Below are 17,840 nucleotides of genomic sequence, written 5' to 3'. Positions count from 1 at the left end.
AGGTTTTGGAACAAATAGAAAAACGTAATATTAACAAATCTCCGGGACCGGATGGCATTCATCCAAGGGTTCTAAAAGAACTCAAATGGGAAATTGCTAAACTATTATCTGTGGTTTGTAACCTATCCTTTAAATCGACTTCCGTACTTAATGACTGGAAGGTAGCCAACGTGACACCAATATTTAAAAAGGGCTCTAGAGGCGATCCTAGCAATTACAGTCTAACTTCAGTACCGGGCAAATTAGTCGAAACAATAGTAAAGAATAAAATTGTGAAGCATGTAGAAGAGCATAATTTGTTGGACAAAAGTCAACATGGTTTCTGTAAAGGGAAATCCTGTCTTACTAATCTATTAGAGTTCTTTGAAGGGGTTAACAAACATGCGGACAAGGAGGATCCAGTAAATATAGTATACTTGGATTTTCAGAAAGCCTTTGACAAGGTCCCTCACCAAAGGCTCTTAAGTAAAGTAAGTTGTCATGGGATAAGAGGGAAGACTCTTTTGTGGATTGGTAACTGGTTAAAAGACAGGAAACAAAGGGTAGGAATAAATGGGAAGTTTTCCCAAGTGGAGAGCGGTAACTAGTGGGGTCCCCCATGGGTCCGTCCTGGGACCCATCCTATTCAACTTAGTTATAAATGATCTAGAGAAAGAGGTAAACAATGAGGTAGCAAAATTTGCAGATGATACCAAACTGCTCAAGATAGTTAAGACCAAAGCAGACTGCGAAGAACTTAAGAAAGATCTCACCAAACTATGCGATTGAGCAACAAAATGTCAAATGAAATTTAATGTGGATAAGTGTAAAGTAATGCACATCGGGAAAAATAACCCCAACTATACGTACAGTATGATGGGGGCTAATTTGGCTACGACAAATCAGGAAAGAGATCTTGGAGTTATCGTGGACATTTCTCTGAAAACTTCCACACAGAGTGCAGCGGCGGTCAAAAAGGCAAATAGGATGCTAGGAATTATTAGGAAAGGGATAGAAAATAAGACCCAGAACATCGTACTGCCCCTGTATAAAACTATGGTACGCCCACATCTTGAATACTGTGTACAGATGTGGTCTCCTCACCTCAAAAAAGATATTTTGGCCTTGGAAAGGGTTCAGAAAAGGGCAACTAAAATGATTAGGGGTTTGGAACGGGTCCCATATGAGGAAAGGCTAAAGAGACTGGGACTTTTCAGTTTAGAAAAGATGAGACTGAGGGGGGATATGATAGAGGTCTATAAAATCATGAGTGGTGCGGAGAGGGCTGATAAAGAAAAGTTATTTATTAGTTCTCATAATAGAAGAACTAGAGGACACCAAATGAAATTAATGGGTAGCAGGTTTAAAACTAATAAAAGGAAGTTCTTCTTCACACAGCGTGTTGTCAACCTGTGGAACTCCTTGCCAGAGGAGGCTGTGAAGGCTAGGACTATAATAGAGTTTAAAGAGAAGCTGGATAAATTCATGGAGGTTAGGTCCATAAAAGGCTATTAGCCAGGGGATAAAATGGTGTCCTTGGCCTCTGTTTGTCAGAGGCTGGAAAGGGATGGCAGGAGACAAATCGCTTGATCATTGTCTTCGGTCCACCCTCTCTGGGGCACCTGGTGCTGGCCACTGTCGGTAGACAGGATACTGGGCTAGATGGACCTTTGGTCTGACCCAGTACAGCCGTTCTTATGTGTAAATTACATGGCCATGGGATAAGAGGGAAGGTCCTTTCTTGGATTGAGAACTGGTTAAAAGACAGGAAACAAAGGGTAGGAATAAATGGTAAATTTTCAGAATGGAGAGGGGTAACTAGTGGTGTCCCCCAAGGGTCAGTCCTGGGACCAATCCTTTTCAACTTATTCATAAATGATCTGGAGAAAGGGGTAAGCAGAGAGGTGGTAAAGTTTGCAGATGATACCAAACTGTTTAGGATAGTCAAGACAGAAGCAGACTGTGAGGGACTCCAAAAAGATCTCACCAAACTGAGTGATTGGGCAACAAAATGGCAAATGAAATTTAATGTGGATAAGTGTGAAGTAATGCACATCGGGAAAAATAACCCCAACTATAGGTACAGTATGATGGGGGCTAATTTGGCTATGACAAATCAGGAAAGAGATCTTGGAGTTATCGTGGATAATTCTCTGAAAACTTCCACACAGTGTGCAGCGGCGGTCAAACAGGCAAATAGGATACTAGGAATTATTAAGAAAGGTATAGAAAATAAGACAGAATATCTTACTGCCCCTGTATAAAACTATGGTGTGCCCACATCTTGAATACGGTGTACAGATGTGGTCTCCTCACCTCAAAAAAGATATTTTGGCCTTGGAAAGAGTTCAGAAAAGGGCAACTAAAATGATTAGGGGTTTTGAACAGGTCCCATATGAGGAGAGGTTAAAGTGACTGGGACTCTTCAGTTTAGAAAAGAGGAGACTGCTTTATAAATGTTTATAAAGCTCAACTACCCACCCGGAGAAATAAAAAAGCAAATTGAAAGAGCCAGACGAATAACTAGAAACCAACTACTTCAAGACAGACCCAAGAAAACCAACAATAGAACACCACTTGTCATCACCTACAGCCCCCAACTTAAACCTGTTCAACACATTATCAATAAACTACAGCCTATACTGGCACAGGATACTAAACTCCAAGAGGCTCTGGGAGACAGACCCATAGTCTCCTTTAGACAACCACCTAACCTCAAGATGATTCTTACCAACAACCACAGGACATACCACACAAATACCAATCCTGGTACCTTCCCTTGCAACAAACCCCGTTGCCAGCTTTGTCCAGATATTCACTCTGCTGATACCATTATTGGACCCAACCAAGTGAGTTATAAGATCAAGAACACATATTCCTGCGCATCCAGAAATATAATTTATGCAATCATGTGCCAAAAGTGTCCGTCCGCTATGTACATTGGACAAACGTCTCAGACACTTCGCCAAAGGATCAATGCCCACAAAACAGATATCGGACAGGATCACAAAGAAAAAACAGTTTCTTGCCATTTCAACCAGAAAGGACACTGTCTCAATGACTTGATTATCTGCATCCTACTTCAAAGACCTTTTAAGACTTCACTTCAAAGAGAATCCTCTGAACTGTCATTCATGCTTAAATTCGACACTTTACGCCTAAGTCTGAATAAAGACTCTAATTATCTTACCCATTACAAAGACAGCTTCCCCAATTATCACCTCTAATATCATTAGCTCACAGACATTTACTTCCCCCCTTCTGTTCTGAAATTTGTCTTTCATATGTGTTCATTTTTTTAATTGTATCCTTTAGTATATATGGTTGTGACAATTTTCTTCCATTATTTGATCTGAGGAAGTGGGTCTGGCCCATGAAAGCTCATCACCTATTAAACCATCTTGTTAGTCTTTAAAGTGCTACACAGTCCTGTTTTTTGTTTCAGCTGCACCAGACTAACACGGCTACATTTCTACCATTAATCCGTGGTATTTTCTAATCTATGGAAGTGATCAAATCACCTCCTGATCTTCTTTCTGATATATTAAACAGATTTAAGCCACTCAGCCCTCAAATTTTTTGTCCAATTTTTCAGCATTCCTTTTACAAAGGGTGACACCAGAACAGAATGCAGTGTTCCAGAATTAAGCTCATCAATGCCTCAGAGCTAAAAGCAGCTCCCTGCTCCCACTCACTACTTGTTTATATATCCATGGATCACTAACTCTTTTTGCCACAGCATCACATTGAGCACCCACATGGAGGTGTGCCTGAACAAGGAATATTCACGGCCATCCTCTAAGTGTGGGGTCTGCACCATGGCTCACTCAGTGACTGTTGCTTTATCAATGGCCCATGAGTAGATGAGTGTCAACTGACCAGATTTAATGATGGCCTTAGAGCTCTTAGCGCTGATTAAATGAACTGCAAATGTTAGCAGAAGCTGTTTAAAACTGTGAACCCCCTGGTTCTGTGACCTTCCTCGCCTTGCACAGTGACACACCCAGTCAGTGTGTACCAAAATACGATAACACTATTCACTCTTTTCTTGTTTAGCTCTGTGTGTGTCTCCTTCCTGGCTACTTTTTAAGAGCACCTTATGTAATATCATAGGAACTAAGATCATACTAAGCTAAGTGAAGTTAATACTGAGGTAGTTACAGGGTAGTTGTGCTCATTTACTAATGTATGTAAAGTGAAGTGGTTTTATTAAATTTGCATTCAAATAAGGAGAAAAAGTCTGCCTTCTTGCTTTCTACTTTGATCCCTATATACAATACAGTGATAGCTGTGTTGGTCCCAGGATAAAGACACAACCAATTCAATGATTCTGCTAAACCCCAAAGCCCCATACAAGTAGGAGATCGATTGAAGCGGATAAGACATGGGGATGTAAACATAAACCCCCCCACTAATAATGTAACTGATAAATGCCCCGCAGGCTGCTGGGAGTTTAACCAGTAAGGTTAAGTGATAAGCTAATGCTTATTGGTTAACCCATTAAACTCTTACATCCTCAGTAATAAGGAGCAAGGATATTATGAATATGCATAGGTCACATTTCAACCTCATTACCATGGTATTAGCCTTCTTTCCAGAAGTATACCTAGCAGTAAAGTCCCTAGGGAAGTGGGTGGAGGATTTCTAATTCTAAACAAGGACTAGAGAACCATTTGCCTAAAGCAAGCATCAGATCAAGAAGGCAAATTGAGAAAATGGTTCTGCATAAATGTGCATACTGAACACCCAATTGCAGTTCTCTAGGGTTCTATGTTGGAAACATTAGACCCTTGTTGTCAATGTCTCAGCTGTGAGTTCAAAAACACTCAGGCTCCAACAACCTCCCCAAACCAAACCTAGTCCATGTCAACAAACTTTCCGTGGAAACAGTATCGCCCTTACATTTTATATAACCTTTTGGGATTAAAACTAGAGCTTTCAGGAAGTCATTTTGACTAATGAGTAAAAACTAGAGATGTTAAGGACTAGTTGACTATCCGAAAAGCAAATGCTTATCAGATAGTCGACAGGATAGTCAACTTGTCACCTCCTCCCCCTTGCTGCCTCTATCAGCAAGGGGGGGGGAGAGAAGAGAGAAGAAGCAGGGGTACTTCAAAGGGGTAGTGCTGCACAGAGCCTGGGATCAGCTGGGGACTCCTCAGCTGCCCCCAGCCTCTCCACTGCACTGCCGCTTGAAATGCCGCAAGGAGCTCTGTGTCAGGCTCACTGGGGCATTTCAAAGTGGCAGCGCTGCACAGAGCCTAAGATCCTAGCTGACCCTGGACTCCATATGGAGCTGCCCCTTTGAAACACCGCCGTGGCATTTCAAAAAGGCAGCACTACCCTATCAACTGATTAGTCAATTACACGCTACTTAACATCCTTAGTAAAAACTCAAAGCCCATACATTTTAGGGTATGGAGCCTTATTTCCTCCTCATAAGAGGTTTTGGAAAAAAATGCAAGTTATCTAACCAGAGTTCTTTGAGGTGGACCCTGCTTGTACTCCCTGCACACTTCCTTGGACCATGCTGTATGCTGCTGGGGGAGTTTAAACTTTGAAATTGGCAGCTTTTGAAGCTTATAAATAACTCAGGTGGGGTATCTTGAATGGTCCTTCAATGAGTTTGCTCCTTCCCTGCAGAGAGTTCCTAGAAGGCAACATTAAGCAAATGGATTCACAGATTCAAAGGCCAGAGGGACAAAAGTGATTTTCTGGTTGGTTCTCCTCTAAATGCCAGGCATACACCTTGCCTCAAAAGTTTTTAGGACTTCTTTTTTAAAAACCAATCTTGATTTTAAAATGGTCAGTAATGGAGATTCCACTCTGATTCCTGGTACTTTATTCCAACTGGTTATCTAATTATGTATATTAAAATCTATGAAGTTCTCCTTATTGGGACCCTACAAGGTCTCATCTTGCAACCATTCTTTTCTATGTGAAAAATGAACCTGCTAGAAGATGCACATTTGGACTGCCTTCTTTACACTGAACCCAGATCCTATGATGTCATTATTCTGCCTCTTTCCCAATCAGATTACTAGATTTAAGTAAACAGGTTGCGACTCAAGCCACATAAGACTGATAAGACACTTGATTAGAAAATCCCACAAAAAGTTTTATCAGCACCATTATTTAAGGAGCATTCCTAGTTTCCATTAAAATTGACTGTAGCTATTTATCTTATTGGATCTTCACATAGTAGTGATGGTAGGTGGGACTGCTTACTAGCAACAGTCAGCAGAGACAGGTATTCCTCTCCATTCCAAAATTCAGAGCCTTTATCCAGACCTCTGTCACCTCCAGGTAAAAGCATTTGCAATGCACTCAGTAAAGACTATGATAACTGAAGCTTCTGAGTGGTCTTCTATTGCAGAATCATAGAACACTAAAATGGGAAGAGGATCAAGTCCAGTCCCCTGCCCTCATGGCAGGACCCAGTAATGTCTAGACCATCACTGATAGATGTCTATCTAACCTGCTCTTATATACAGGTCATCCCCGACTTACAAACGAGTTACGTTCCAAACAGTTGATCGAAACTCGACCTGTTCGTAAGTCAGACCCCATTCATTTAAATGTGACCATGCTGTTCGTAAGCGCAGATCATGTTTGTAACTTGGGGACCGGCTTAATGGGAGGTTGATCGTAAATATGAACGGTTGTAAGTCAACGGGTTCGTAAGTCGGGGACAACATGTATCTCCAGAGATGGAGATTTCACAACCTCCCTAGGCCATTTATTTCAGTGTGTAACCACCCTGACAGTTAGGAAGTTTTTCCTAATGCCCAAACTAAACCTCCCTTGCTGTAGTTTAAGCCCACTGCTCCTTGATCTATCCTCAGAGGCTAAGGAGAAGAATTTTTCCTCCCTCCTCCTAATGACACCCTTTTAGATACCTGAAAACCACTATTATGTTCCCTTTCAGGCTTCTCCTTTACAAACTAAACAAGACCAATTTTTTCAGTCTTCCCTCATAGCTCATGTTCTCTAGATCTTTCATCATTCTTGCTGCACCTTCTATGGATCTTCTCCACATCTTTCTTGAAATGGACAAGAACTGGACACAATACTCCAATTGAAGCCTAATCAGCAAAGTACAGCAGAAGAATGACTTCTCATGTCTTGCTCACAACACTACTGTTAATGAAACCCAGAATCATGTTTGCTTTTTTTGCAACAGCATCACAATGTTGACTCATTTAGCTTGTGGTCCACTGTGACCCCTAGATCCTTTTCTGCAGTACTCCTTCCTAGACAGTCGCTTCCCATACTGTATGTGAGAGACTGATTGTTCCTTCCGAAGTGGAGCACTTTGCATTTCTCTTTTTTAAACTTCATCCTATTTCCCTCAGACCATTTCTCCAGATCATTTTGAATTATGACCCTATCCTCCAAAGAGGATGCAACCCCTCCCAGCTTGGTATCATCTGCAAACTTAATAAGCATATGCTAATATCTAAATTGTTGATGAAGATATTGAACAGAACAGACCCCAAAACAGACCCCTGTGGCACCCCACTTGTTATGCCCTTCCAGCAGGATTGTGAATTGTTAATAACTACTCTCTGAGAACAGTTATCCAGCCAGTTATGCACCAACCTTATAGTAGCCTCATCTATGTTGTATTTGCCTAGTTTATTGATAAGAAGATCATACGAGACTATCAAATGCCTTACTAAAGTCTAGGTATACCACATCCACTGCTTCTCCCTTATCCACAAGACTCGTTATCCTATCAAATAAATCTATCAGATTGGTTTGACATGAATTGTTCTTTACAAATCCATGCTGGCTGTTCCCTATCACCTTATTATCTTCAAGATGTTTGCAGACAAATTCCTTAATTACTTGATCCATTATCTTTCCTGGCACAGAAGTTAAACTGACTGGTCTATAGTTTCCTGAGTTGTTCTTATTTCCCCTTTTATAAATGGGCACTAGATTTGCCCTTTTCCAGAATGCTGCTGCTGTTTTGAGGTTTGTTGGGGCACCTATCACAGCAGTTAATTAAGTGCTCAAGTGTATGCAATAAGGATGTTAAGAAGCTCACGCTGGGTCCGGACCACTGCGGCTCTGCCTTTTAAATGTAAAAGGAGCCGAGTGCTCTTACTATATTTAAAAGGCACAGCCACAGCGCCGCTGTGCCTCTGCCTCCCGTTCCCCATTCTGCACCACAGAGACAAAAGCCGGTTCCCCCCAGCACTGGCCCTTGCTTCCCTGGCTTGCTGGCTCTGATAGAGGCAGCAAGGGGAGAGGGGAAATGGGAGTAGTCAACTCGACTACTCTTTTACCTCCCTACTATGCAACAGCTGCCTGTTCATTTCCAAATTCTATCAAAACTGCTGGCAATGATGTTGGTTGGTTTTGGTACTACACCAGCAGTGTGGTTGGAGCATAGAGAGAGGCATGAAAGCAAGAGCTCTCAATCTTGTACTATTGTCTATATTAGTATATAGTTAAAGCTGTGCGAGCCATTCCATGCCCCACACCACCAAAAGTGGATACAGTACATCATTTAAGTAGTGTTTTATACCGACAGTTATTTCCACATGGAAAGGGTAATACCCTGTACTGGTATTGGATACCTTTATATTAATACAACTGCACCCACTCTAGCATTACCACCAGTATAACTATTAACAACACCCCCTACTTGAAATAATTACACGGTTACAAAAATTGTGTGTAATCCAAGCCCTACATTAAAAATTGTACAAATGCAAAAAGGGGGTTTGGAAACAGCACAATGGCATGGAAATGTGAATGGAAAACAGAGTGACTAGGAAGAGAACTTCCAATTGGTTCTGAGATTTTTTTTCACCCTTTTGGTAAAGATTTTCATACCTCTACTCTATTAATACTAATGTAAATGAGCTGAAGATTAAAAAAATCTTTTGCAAAAGTGTATAGTAATGAGGGACTTGGAAGAGGAGAGAGAAGGTATGGCAGGCTGACATAAGGGCAGGTCGATTTAAGCCACGTTAGTGGCGTAACTCAAATCATTGTAGCTTAAATCAATTTACTGCATGGTCTCAACCATGCAGAATCAACAGAAGCCATTGACTCGTCTTATTCATCTCATTCTGGTGCAGAAGCCTCAACAGAAGAGTGTTTAACAGTAAATTTAGCGGGTCTTCACTCGACCACTAAATCAACCTCTGGTGGAACAATTGCTGTGGACAAGTCAAGACAAATTATTCCTAAACACCTCCCCTTTCTTATAAGGGGCTGCAGACAAATTGGCTTCACCTGGCATGAGGGGACTTGAAAGGCTTCTCTTAGGAAAGAAAGCGGCAATGGACTTTTATTTTAGTATAGCAACTTTACCTAAAGTGTGTGTTGGGAGAGAGAAACATTCTTAAAAGCTTGTGCCTTCGCAGCTATTTTCAGAAAGCTGGCTGGTTTGGAAAGGCATGTATGTGTTGCAAGCATACACTGAGATCAGTGTAGACACACTGCACTGGAGCTAACTACAGATGTCTGAAGCATATGTAAAGTTTTAAAAGTGACCCACGCTAATCTGTACATATACGATAATGAGGTTTCATGGGTACAACCCCCTTCATCTGAAGAAGTGGGCTGTACCCACGAAAGTTCATAATATCTTCATTTTTATAGTTTCTCAAGTGCTGTAGGACTATTCATTGTTTAAGGTCTTTTTAGTTACACACTAACATGCTAACCATCTGAAACTTTACAAATATATTAGCAACCTCAAATAATCTGATAATTAACTAGAGGTAAAGAAAAAACAAAACTTCGGACAAGCCCCAAAGTAACAGAAAATCATGTTTCAGGCCAAGTGGATAGGGAAATACAGGAGCATCCAGGCTGTTCTGAAGCTTTCCAGAGAACAAAATGCTTAAGTTTACCATAGAAAGTAAAGGAAAGCTTCAAAGATTTCAAGAGGGACTTACTGTGGTCAGCGCAGTAGGCAAAGTCAATGGAGAATTTGAGAGCACAGCGTGCAAAGGTATTTTTGTCCCTTCCGGCAAGAAAGCCAAAAAGCATGCAATGTCACTTTTGAACACGAGTGACTGAAGGAAGGCCAAGATCATGACATTTTGAGACAATCAAACCACTTTTCATACAAAGTGCTGCTGTAGCTGTGCTGGTCCCAGGATATTCGAGAGACATGTGGGTGAGGTAATATCTTCTATGGGGCTAATTTCCATTGGTGACTCGGTCCTATAAAAGATATTACTGCACCCCCTTGTGTGTCTCAAGCCACTCTATACTCAGGATTTGGCACTGATAGCGTGTAAGGAATATCTCTAGCTGCTTTAAGTCTGCCTGTCAGTGTGTGCAGACTTCTAGCTTGTGCAGTGATAAAGACAGTCCACAGGTTTGATAGATGCTGAACTTTGACTCCTCACAAAGATGCTTTTGCATCTGTAGAAGTGAGACATGGACTTCATGCAGAAGGCAGCTATTTCAAGGAATGTCTGGCTTGCTACAATTGGTTTAGCTCTTGTTGCAGCCTCCGTAGAGAGAAAGGCATTGCTGTAGTCAAAATGAGCAAGTCAGGACTTAGGCAGATCCTAAAAATTATAAATTTAAAAAACAACAAATAGTCTGGTAGCACTTTATAGACTAACGAAACATGTAGATGGTATCATGAGCCTGAAGAAGTGAGTTGTGCCCAGGAAAGCTCATAATACCATCTTCGTGTTTTGTTAGTCTGTACAGGATAAACTTAAAAAACAACAAATAAAACTATAAAGTGCTACCAGACCATTTGTTGTTTTTTAAGTTTATCCTGTACAGACTCTCTCGGCTACCCCCTGAAGGTCCTAAACATTATATCTAGGAAAAATTGGTAGGACTGGGAGGCATATAAATGTGTTAAGAAAACAAATAGGAGAGGGGCACTGAAGATACAAAGGTTGAGAAAGACAGGGGCAGCTAGAGCAATTGATGAGGGGGAAAGATTTTTGTCAATCTTGGATATTAAGTTATTACCCATCCTAAGCACTATAAACTTCCAAGTCTGTTTTTCTGAGAGTCAAAAAGTAAGATGACACAAATTCATCTTTTAAAAACCTATATTTTTACCTAAACATGAGATATGTTTTACCTGCTCTGTATTAGAAAACCATAAGTCTTTCATCCCATACCTAGATTTCTGTGACTAATCTAGTTCTTCCTGAAGCCTTTATAACTTCCAGTATGAAGAATTGAGGCTTAACGGGTCTAAAGTGACCCCCACTGCTCCTGACCTATCTACATACCCCCACAAAAAGTATCAGGGAAGAAAAATTCTAGAAGAAAAACAATAGCTGGGAACACAGTTAAAAAAAGACATTTTAAACACACCAAATATTGATTAATTTCATCCTTTATAATCACTGTTTACTTTGAGCAATAATTTAAATATCTTCCATGACAACTCACTGCTTAGGCACTGTACTAAAGTCTTGAGTTTCTCTCGAGTTTCTCACTTATTTTCATCTCATTCTGAAAGAAATGTTGATAATCAAAGAATATTGAGCAGCAACCGATTTTCAGCTATATTTAATGTCAGGATATTATGCTACTTGCAGCTGAAGTGCTTCCCCGCAGCTTTAACATTCAATTTTTATTTAAAACAGTACTCTGATATCCCCAACTCATATCTCTGGTCATCTGAAGAAGTGGGCCATGCCCACGAAAGCTCATGATCTCAACTACATGTTTCTTTAGTCTACAAAGTGCTACCAGACCATTGTTTTTTTTTTTTTTCTGTAACAGACTAACTCGGCTACCCCCATAAGCTCAAAAAAGCCTTTGTGAGCTTAGCTAGAGTTACTACAAAAGCCTAGGACTTATGTCACGAAATAAAATTATCTGTGTGGCAAATGCTGATGTTCCAAAGCATAGTAAGTGTAGGAGAGGTAATGAACACAGTTTCCACACAAGAAACAGCAACTTCCCACACCAACTGACATAGCAGATCTCACAGTGAACTCATAGTGCAGCACTAACCGTGCATTCACATGTGTAAGAGTGCGCACACATGTGTCACTCACAGGGCAGCTCCAGCTCACAGTGTGTGAGAGAGAGAGAGTGTGTGCGCGCGTGTCACTCACGGGGCAGCTCCAGCTCACCGTGTGTGTGTGTGTGTCTGTGTGTGTGTGTGTGTCACTCACGGGGCAGCTCCAGCTCACCGTGTGTGTGTGTCTGTGTGTGTGTGTGTGTGTGTGTCACTCACGGGGCAGCTCCAGCTCACCGTGTGTGTGTGTGTGTCTGTGTGTGTGTGTGTGTCACTCACGGGGCAGCTCCAGCTCACCGTGTGTGTGTGTGTGTCTGTGTGTGTGTGTGTGTGTGTGTGTGTGTGTGTGTGTGTGTCACTCCCGGGGCAGCTCCAGCTCAGTGTGCCCGTCTCTCTCTCGCAGGGCGTCGAGCCCAGCCCCTGCCGGCAGCCCCAGCCCCGTCGCGCCCAGGCCTGGCTCCCGCGCAGACTCAGCCCCCAGCCCCCGCGGCCTGGGCCGGCCCAGGAACCCGAGCTGGGGCTGCGGCCTTGGCGGGCTCTGCCCTCGCCCGGCCCGCAGGGACACGGTCTGAGGGGGGCCCGCCGCCCCGCCCCGCCCCGCTCCGCTCCCCCGGGCCCTGCCGCGCAGCGCGGTACCTGCAGGCCCGGCTCGCTGACGCCACTTCCTACTCCAGGGCCCCCGAGCTGCAGCAGCAGCAGCAAACGGCAACAGGCGCGGCAAGGCGTGCGCGCTCACGAAACAGCGCGTAGGCGCGCGCGGCCGCCAAGGGAGCCAATCATCGCCGTTGACGCAAAGGCTGCTGGGAAACAGAGCTATAAAAGCCCGGGAGCTATTTACGTTTTATGCCTCCCGAGTTTGCTGGAGTTCTTGCGCCTGCGCACTTGGGGCGAGGCGGGACAGGACTCAGTACTGGGCGGGGGGGTGTCTCATAGCAACGGGAGAGCGGGGGCGCTGCGCGCGCGCGTTGCTGTTGCCTTGTGCTTCGGGTCGGCGAGGGGCGGGGCCGTTCTCCCGCGCAGGCGCAGTGCGGGGCGGCCGCCATGTCGCTGCAGGAGGACCCGGTGCAGCGCGAGATCCACCAGGACTGGGCCAACCGCGAGTACATCGAGGTGATCACCAGCTCCATCAAGAAGATCGCGGACTTCCTCAACTCCTTCGGTGCGTGCCCCGCCCCGCCCCTCCGCCTGCTCCGGCCCCGCCCCCGCGCCCTCCCCGGCCCTCCTGGCCCCGCCCCCGCGGCCCAGCCCCTCCGGCCGCGCCCCCCGCGGCCCCTCCTGGCCCCGCGCCCGGCCCGGCCCCTCCCGCGGCCCTTCCGGCCCCGCCCCCACGGCCCCGGCCCTCCCACACCGGCCCTCCTCGCGGCCCTGCCCCGCCCCCAGCACTTCTGGCCCCGCCCCCACGGCCCCGCCCCTCCCACCCCGGCCCTCCTGGCCCGGCTCCTCCCACCCTGGCCCTCCTCGCGGCCCTGCCCCGCCCCCCTTGGCCCCGCCCCCGCTCTAACGGCCCCTTCTCCCGCAGACATGTCCTGCCGCTCCCGCCTCGCCACCCTCAACGAGAAGCTGACGGCGCTGGAGCGACGCATCGAGTACATCGAGGCCCGGGTGAGGGCGGGGCCGGGACCCTGCTGCGCCCGGCGCCCTCGCTGTGCCTGGGCCGTGTCCCCAGCCGCGCCGGCTCCTGCCTCCGCCCGGGGCTCCCTGCAGGGCTGGGGGGGGACCGGGAGCCCGGGAAGGGGGACGCCGGCCCGGGAGGAGCCTGGCCTGCGGGCTCCTCGTTCCCTTCCCCGGCCCCTCGCTGAGCAGGCTGTGCTCTCCTTTGCAGGTGACGAAGGGCGAAACGCTGACCTAGCTGCAGACGCCGGTGGGGAGCCGACCCGGAGAAGACCGGGCTGCTGCGCCGCAGCCGACTGTCGGGATCTGATTTCTTACTTCCTGCCATTGGCGGGACTTTGGCTTGTTTCTGCCCCGGTTGTCCTGCCTTGGGCGCGTGGCTCCAGGGCGACTCCAGAGAGAGTTGATAACATGCCAACGAGCACGTTGAATGCAGTAATTTTAGCCAGAGTCGTGCACCAGTTAACTCCTCAGCCCCTTCACCTCTCTCTCATTCCCCGCTATGCATGTAGAACTCCTCCTGCACTTTGTAACTGCAGCATCTCGCTGGCCACAGGTCTCTTTCCGGGAAGAAAACCTCTCTTGGAGCTGACCGGCTGAAGGCCTGATGTTTGGGAGCCACCCCGCCGATGGTTTCGGTTCCTTTAGCAAGCGCTGCAACTTGTGTCTCTTAAGCAAAAACATCAAGCGCCTCCCTCCTTCCAGCCCGGGAGCAGAGCAGTAGATGTGCAGTGTCTGGATGGGGCAGGGAGATAGGTAATGTGCCAAGATCAGCTCTCTGGGCAGGGTGGGTTTCAGAGTTTTCTATGTCTTTTGTATTGTGTAGTGTCACATGGGGGGGTGTCTCCCGGTTGTGTTACCACAATAAACTGTCTCTGCTGACGGGGTCTGGGCTGATCTCTAGCTGGAGTGCACATCTGGATTTCCAGGGGGCGGGAGCAGGAGCGTGGCCATGGAGGGCAGATGGGCTAGAAGAGTCTGGTGCTATTACTATAAGAGGTGCAGCTGCTTTTTGCTATTCTTGTCTTCCTTCCTTGTACCTCCCCCAAAATGATCAGGGATCCTAGTTGTCTGTGGCTAACCCCCCACCCCCAAAAATAAATCTGGCCAAAGGGTTCTCTTTGTCTGCAAGGTCTGCTTCTGTTCCTCTCTACGTTCACAGATCTGGGGGCAGAGTTCCTCTGAGTTGTCTGCTATTCAGGGCTCTCTGCTTGGAGTCCATTTACAATTCCCTGGTTTTTGGCCTTTTGACACCTCATGCCTGTCCTTGCTTTTTGCCTTTGTTCTCCCCTGAGCTTGGTTGAGTCCTGTCTCCCTAGGCAGGGGCAGGGCTTTTAGGTGTGGAGTGGGCACAGAACTCAGGCCATTTTCCTGTAGCCATTAGGGATTTGATAGTTAATGGATTAACTGGTAAGCCTCACTCGGTAACTGGTGGGGGCTGGAGCAGCTCTGTGCCTGCCACAGGCAAGGGGCTGCTCCTGCACTGGGGGGGGACCACTGGGGACAGGGTCTGATCTGGGTGGTCTTGAGTAGCCCCTATCTACAGCGGGGGGTGCTGTTCCAGCCCAATGGGGGGACACTTGAGCTGAGCTGGAGCAGCCTCTTCTCCTTTAACTTGTTAAACATAAGAAGTAGTTTTTACATCCCCAGTAGCCATCTGGTCTGACCCTGTCATGGCGTAAGATGTCATTTGGAATCCTGTGTACAGTTCTGGTCAAGACATGCTCCTTGCTCAAGACAGATAAACTCCCAACTGGCACAGGTGCAGAGAAGAGATGCTAGTGGTGAACACATTCAGGCTGGAAATTAGGAGTTTTCTAATCACCAGGATGATGAGGTTCTGCAACAGCCTCCCCCTAGAGCCTGTGAAGCCAAAGAAGTTAGTTGTAAGAATGAGCTGGCGAAATTGCTGAGTGTGATTGGATAACTGGGTGGCATGTGATCACTTCCTCTCTACCCTAGGGGGTGCTTGGAACAACTCTTGTGCAGCAGGCACCGGTGGGGGGGAGTCGAGTTGATCAGTGGGGCTGCGGATGGGTGGGGGATGCTGGGGGAGCTGAGGATCTTGGCTGGCGGTGGGTGCTGAACGCCTGCTACTTGTTTTCCCATGCAGTACCCATGGCATCCGTGCCTATGATGGTAGGAGGCCGTGCCTAGCAGCCCTGGCGTGGCCCTTCCAGTTATTGTCTTCTATGTACAGGAGGGATGCTAAAATTGTAAATGGTTAACCCGTTACCCAGTAAGCATATGCCTTACCGGCATGCTTACTGGGTATCCGGGTAACTGGAGGGCCCAGCCTGAGGGAGCAGCCCCCTCCTCTCCTCCCGCCCATGGTGGCCCAGCCAGCAGGATTCCAGCCACAGTGGGGACAGATCAGCTCCAACTGCCCATGGCCATAGCGGGATCTAAACAGCTGGCTGATGTGGCCCCAGTAAGATACCCACCCCGGCTGCCCTGCCCCCACCAGTGGTTAACCAGTTGACTGTTTAACCATTTAAAATTATATCATTTAACTGTGTTGATCAACATTTACATTGTAGTCTATGGCTTTATGCTTCAGAGTTTCAGCCCACTTATGGGGTCAGTCTGCTGATCCATCTGGGATGGCCATGGCTGGAGATAGGGCATTGAGCAGAATGGGCCAGGGCTCTGAGGTGGCTCTGGGCATTCTGTCTCCGAGGGTGCTTGGCTGGGTGGTTCTTGTTCGGGATCCAAAGTGATGACCATGCATGGGGTTAGGAAGGAATTTTTCCCCTGGGTCAGATTGGTGGGGATCTGGGGGATTCTTTGTGCTTCTCTCTGCAATGTGGGGTTATGGTCACTTGCCAGGATTAAATGGGTGTCTCTCACTTAATGATTTCCCTGTCATTGCAACAGCCTTGAGCATCTAGTCCTTTCTGTGCTGTCTGTGGCAGGTAATAGTCTGGTTCCCTATGTGCTGCAGCCTAATTCTGGTAGTTGGATTTAGTGGGCAGGTGCTAGGGGCTGGTGGCCAGTGCTATACAGTAGGTCAGACTAGAGCAGTGGTTCTCAAGCAGGGGTACACATACCCCTGAGAGCATGCAGCAGTCTTCCAGGGGTGCAGGAACTCGCCTAGAGATGTACCTCATTTTCTAACAGGCTCTGAAAATCTGTACAATTAGCCAAGTCTGTACGAACTAATGTCCTACAATGACATGTTTATACTTCTGTATAATAGACACTGAAATGTGGGGACAATCTTTACATTTCAGCTTTTCTGTATCATACAGGGAGAAGGGAGTCCCAGTTTTCAGTAATTGTGGGCTGCGCCGCTCTTTTTGTATGTTTACGCCTCATTTTGTAAGCAAGCAGTTAAGTGAGGTAAAGTGTATGGGCACACCAGACAAGTCAGACCCCTGAGAGGGGGGTGATAGCCCAGGAAGACTGAGGGCCATTGGACTAGATCATCTGATCCCTTTTCGCTTTGAACTCTGACTCTGCGGTCACAATTGAGGGCGCCTGGCCCTGTATTTACCCATGGTGCCCCAGCCGAGTGACCTGCTCCTGGGCTTCGAAACTCCTCAGCTGTTTCTCCTCTGACTGGGGTCATCCCAGGCTGCCAGCTCTCTCCCTGCACTGTTATGCCTGAAAGGCTTGCTTTCTCTTCAGAGAGGGATACAAGGGGCTGTCAAGTAAGTTACCCCCTACTACACTGCTTCTGCAAGCCTCCTTTGTTCGGAAGGTGAAAGCATTACAGGAAAACCCCGTGCGAGAGACACATGCCTGTCTGTACAGCTGTCACCACTCACCCCAGCCCTAACATGGGCTCTGGCAACAGCAGCTTTCAGCATCCCATCCAGGAGGGGGTTTCCGGGGTGGTCCGATGTTAAGAACCCAGCATGGATATAAACACATGGAGCCGCATCCACAGGAACCAACTTGCATCTGATCCTTGACCCACTCCCTGCCTGTGTTCACATCTGCACCTGGGCTGCAGCAAGCAGCCTCCTAGTGCGTTGCCCTCGGGAGAGGGCCTAGGGGCGCTTGTCTTATTGCCCCGCCAGGTGCTCCCACGGGGGGGTGGGGTTGCGGCATGGGTGCTTGTCCTGATGCGCTTTGCCCAACACGTACCAGGGAGGGGGGTGAGCACGCGGGCCGACCTCACTCCCCGGTAGGAGCACCAGGCAGGGCGGAGCAGGACATGCACTCGTGTCCCGGCCCTGCTCCCCGATACATGCCGGGCAGAGCGGAACAAGCAGTCCTGCCCTGCACATGCTTTCAGCAGGAGCACTCCAGTCCCACTCCCCCTGAGTGC

General features: G+C 47.0%; 2 protein-coding genes across 2 annotated transcripts in view; one reads left to right on the top strand and one right to left on the bottom strand.

Annotated features, from left to right (window-relative positions):
- Positions 1–12,747, bottom strand: part of RHOA (ras homolog family member A) — a 47,906-nt gene extending 35,159 nt beyond the window's left edge. The window contains exon 1 of the mRNA XM_075939615.1: positions 12,590–12,747. The gene's annotated coding sequence lies outside the window, so the exon portion shown is untranslated. The remainder of the gene's footprint in view (positions 1–12,589) is intronic.
- A 117-nt stretch (positions 12,748–12,864) lies between these two features.
- Positions 12,865–14,446, top strand: LOC142830980 (putative protein BRICK1). The gene is made up of 3 exons (XM_075939618.1): positions 12,865–13,112; positions 13,473–13,555; positions 13,776–14,446. Exons 1-3 carry the CDS (start codon positions 12,995–12,997, stop codon positions 13,800–13,802), a joined length of 228 nt encoding a protein of 75 aa, XP_075795733.1. The 5' UTR covers positions 12,865–12,994; the 3' UTR covers positions 13,803–14,446.
- The last annotated feature ends 3,394 nt before the right edge of the window (positions 14,447–17,840 follow it).

This window comes from Pelodiscus sinensis, chromosome 11 (genome assembly GCF_049634645.1).
Source record: "Pelodiscus sinensis isolate JC-2024 chromosome 11, ASM4963464v1, whole genome shotgun sequence".
NCBI lineage: Eukaryota > Metazoa > Chordata > Testudines > Trionychidae > Pelodiscus > Pelodiscus sinensis.
Note: the sequence above shows the minus strand (reverse complement) of the source record. Positions and strands in the feature narration are given on the sequence as shown.

Excerpts from the sequence above, each read along its gene's own strand:
- LOC142830980 (XM_075939618.1), top strand. The coding sequence starts at position 12,995 with ATGTCGCTGCAGGAGGACCCGGTGCAGCGCGAGATCCACCAGGACTGG. Across the intron at positions 13,113-13,472 it reads GGACTTCCTCAACTCCTTCG|ACATGTCCTGCCGCTCCCGC; the intron begins GTGCGTGCCCCG and ends CTTCTCCCGCAG. Across the intron at positions 13,556-13,775 it reads TCGAGTACATCGAGGCCCGG|GTGACGAAGGGCGAAACGCT; the intron begins GTGAGGGCGGGG and ends TCTCCTTTGCAG.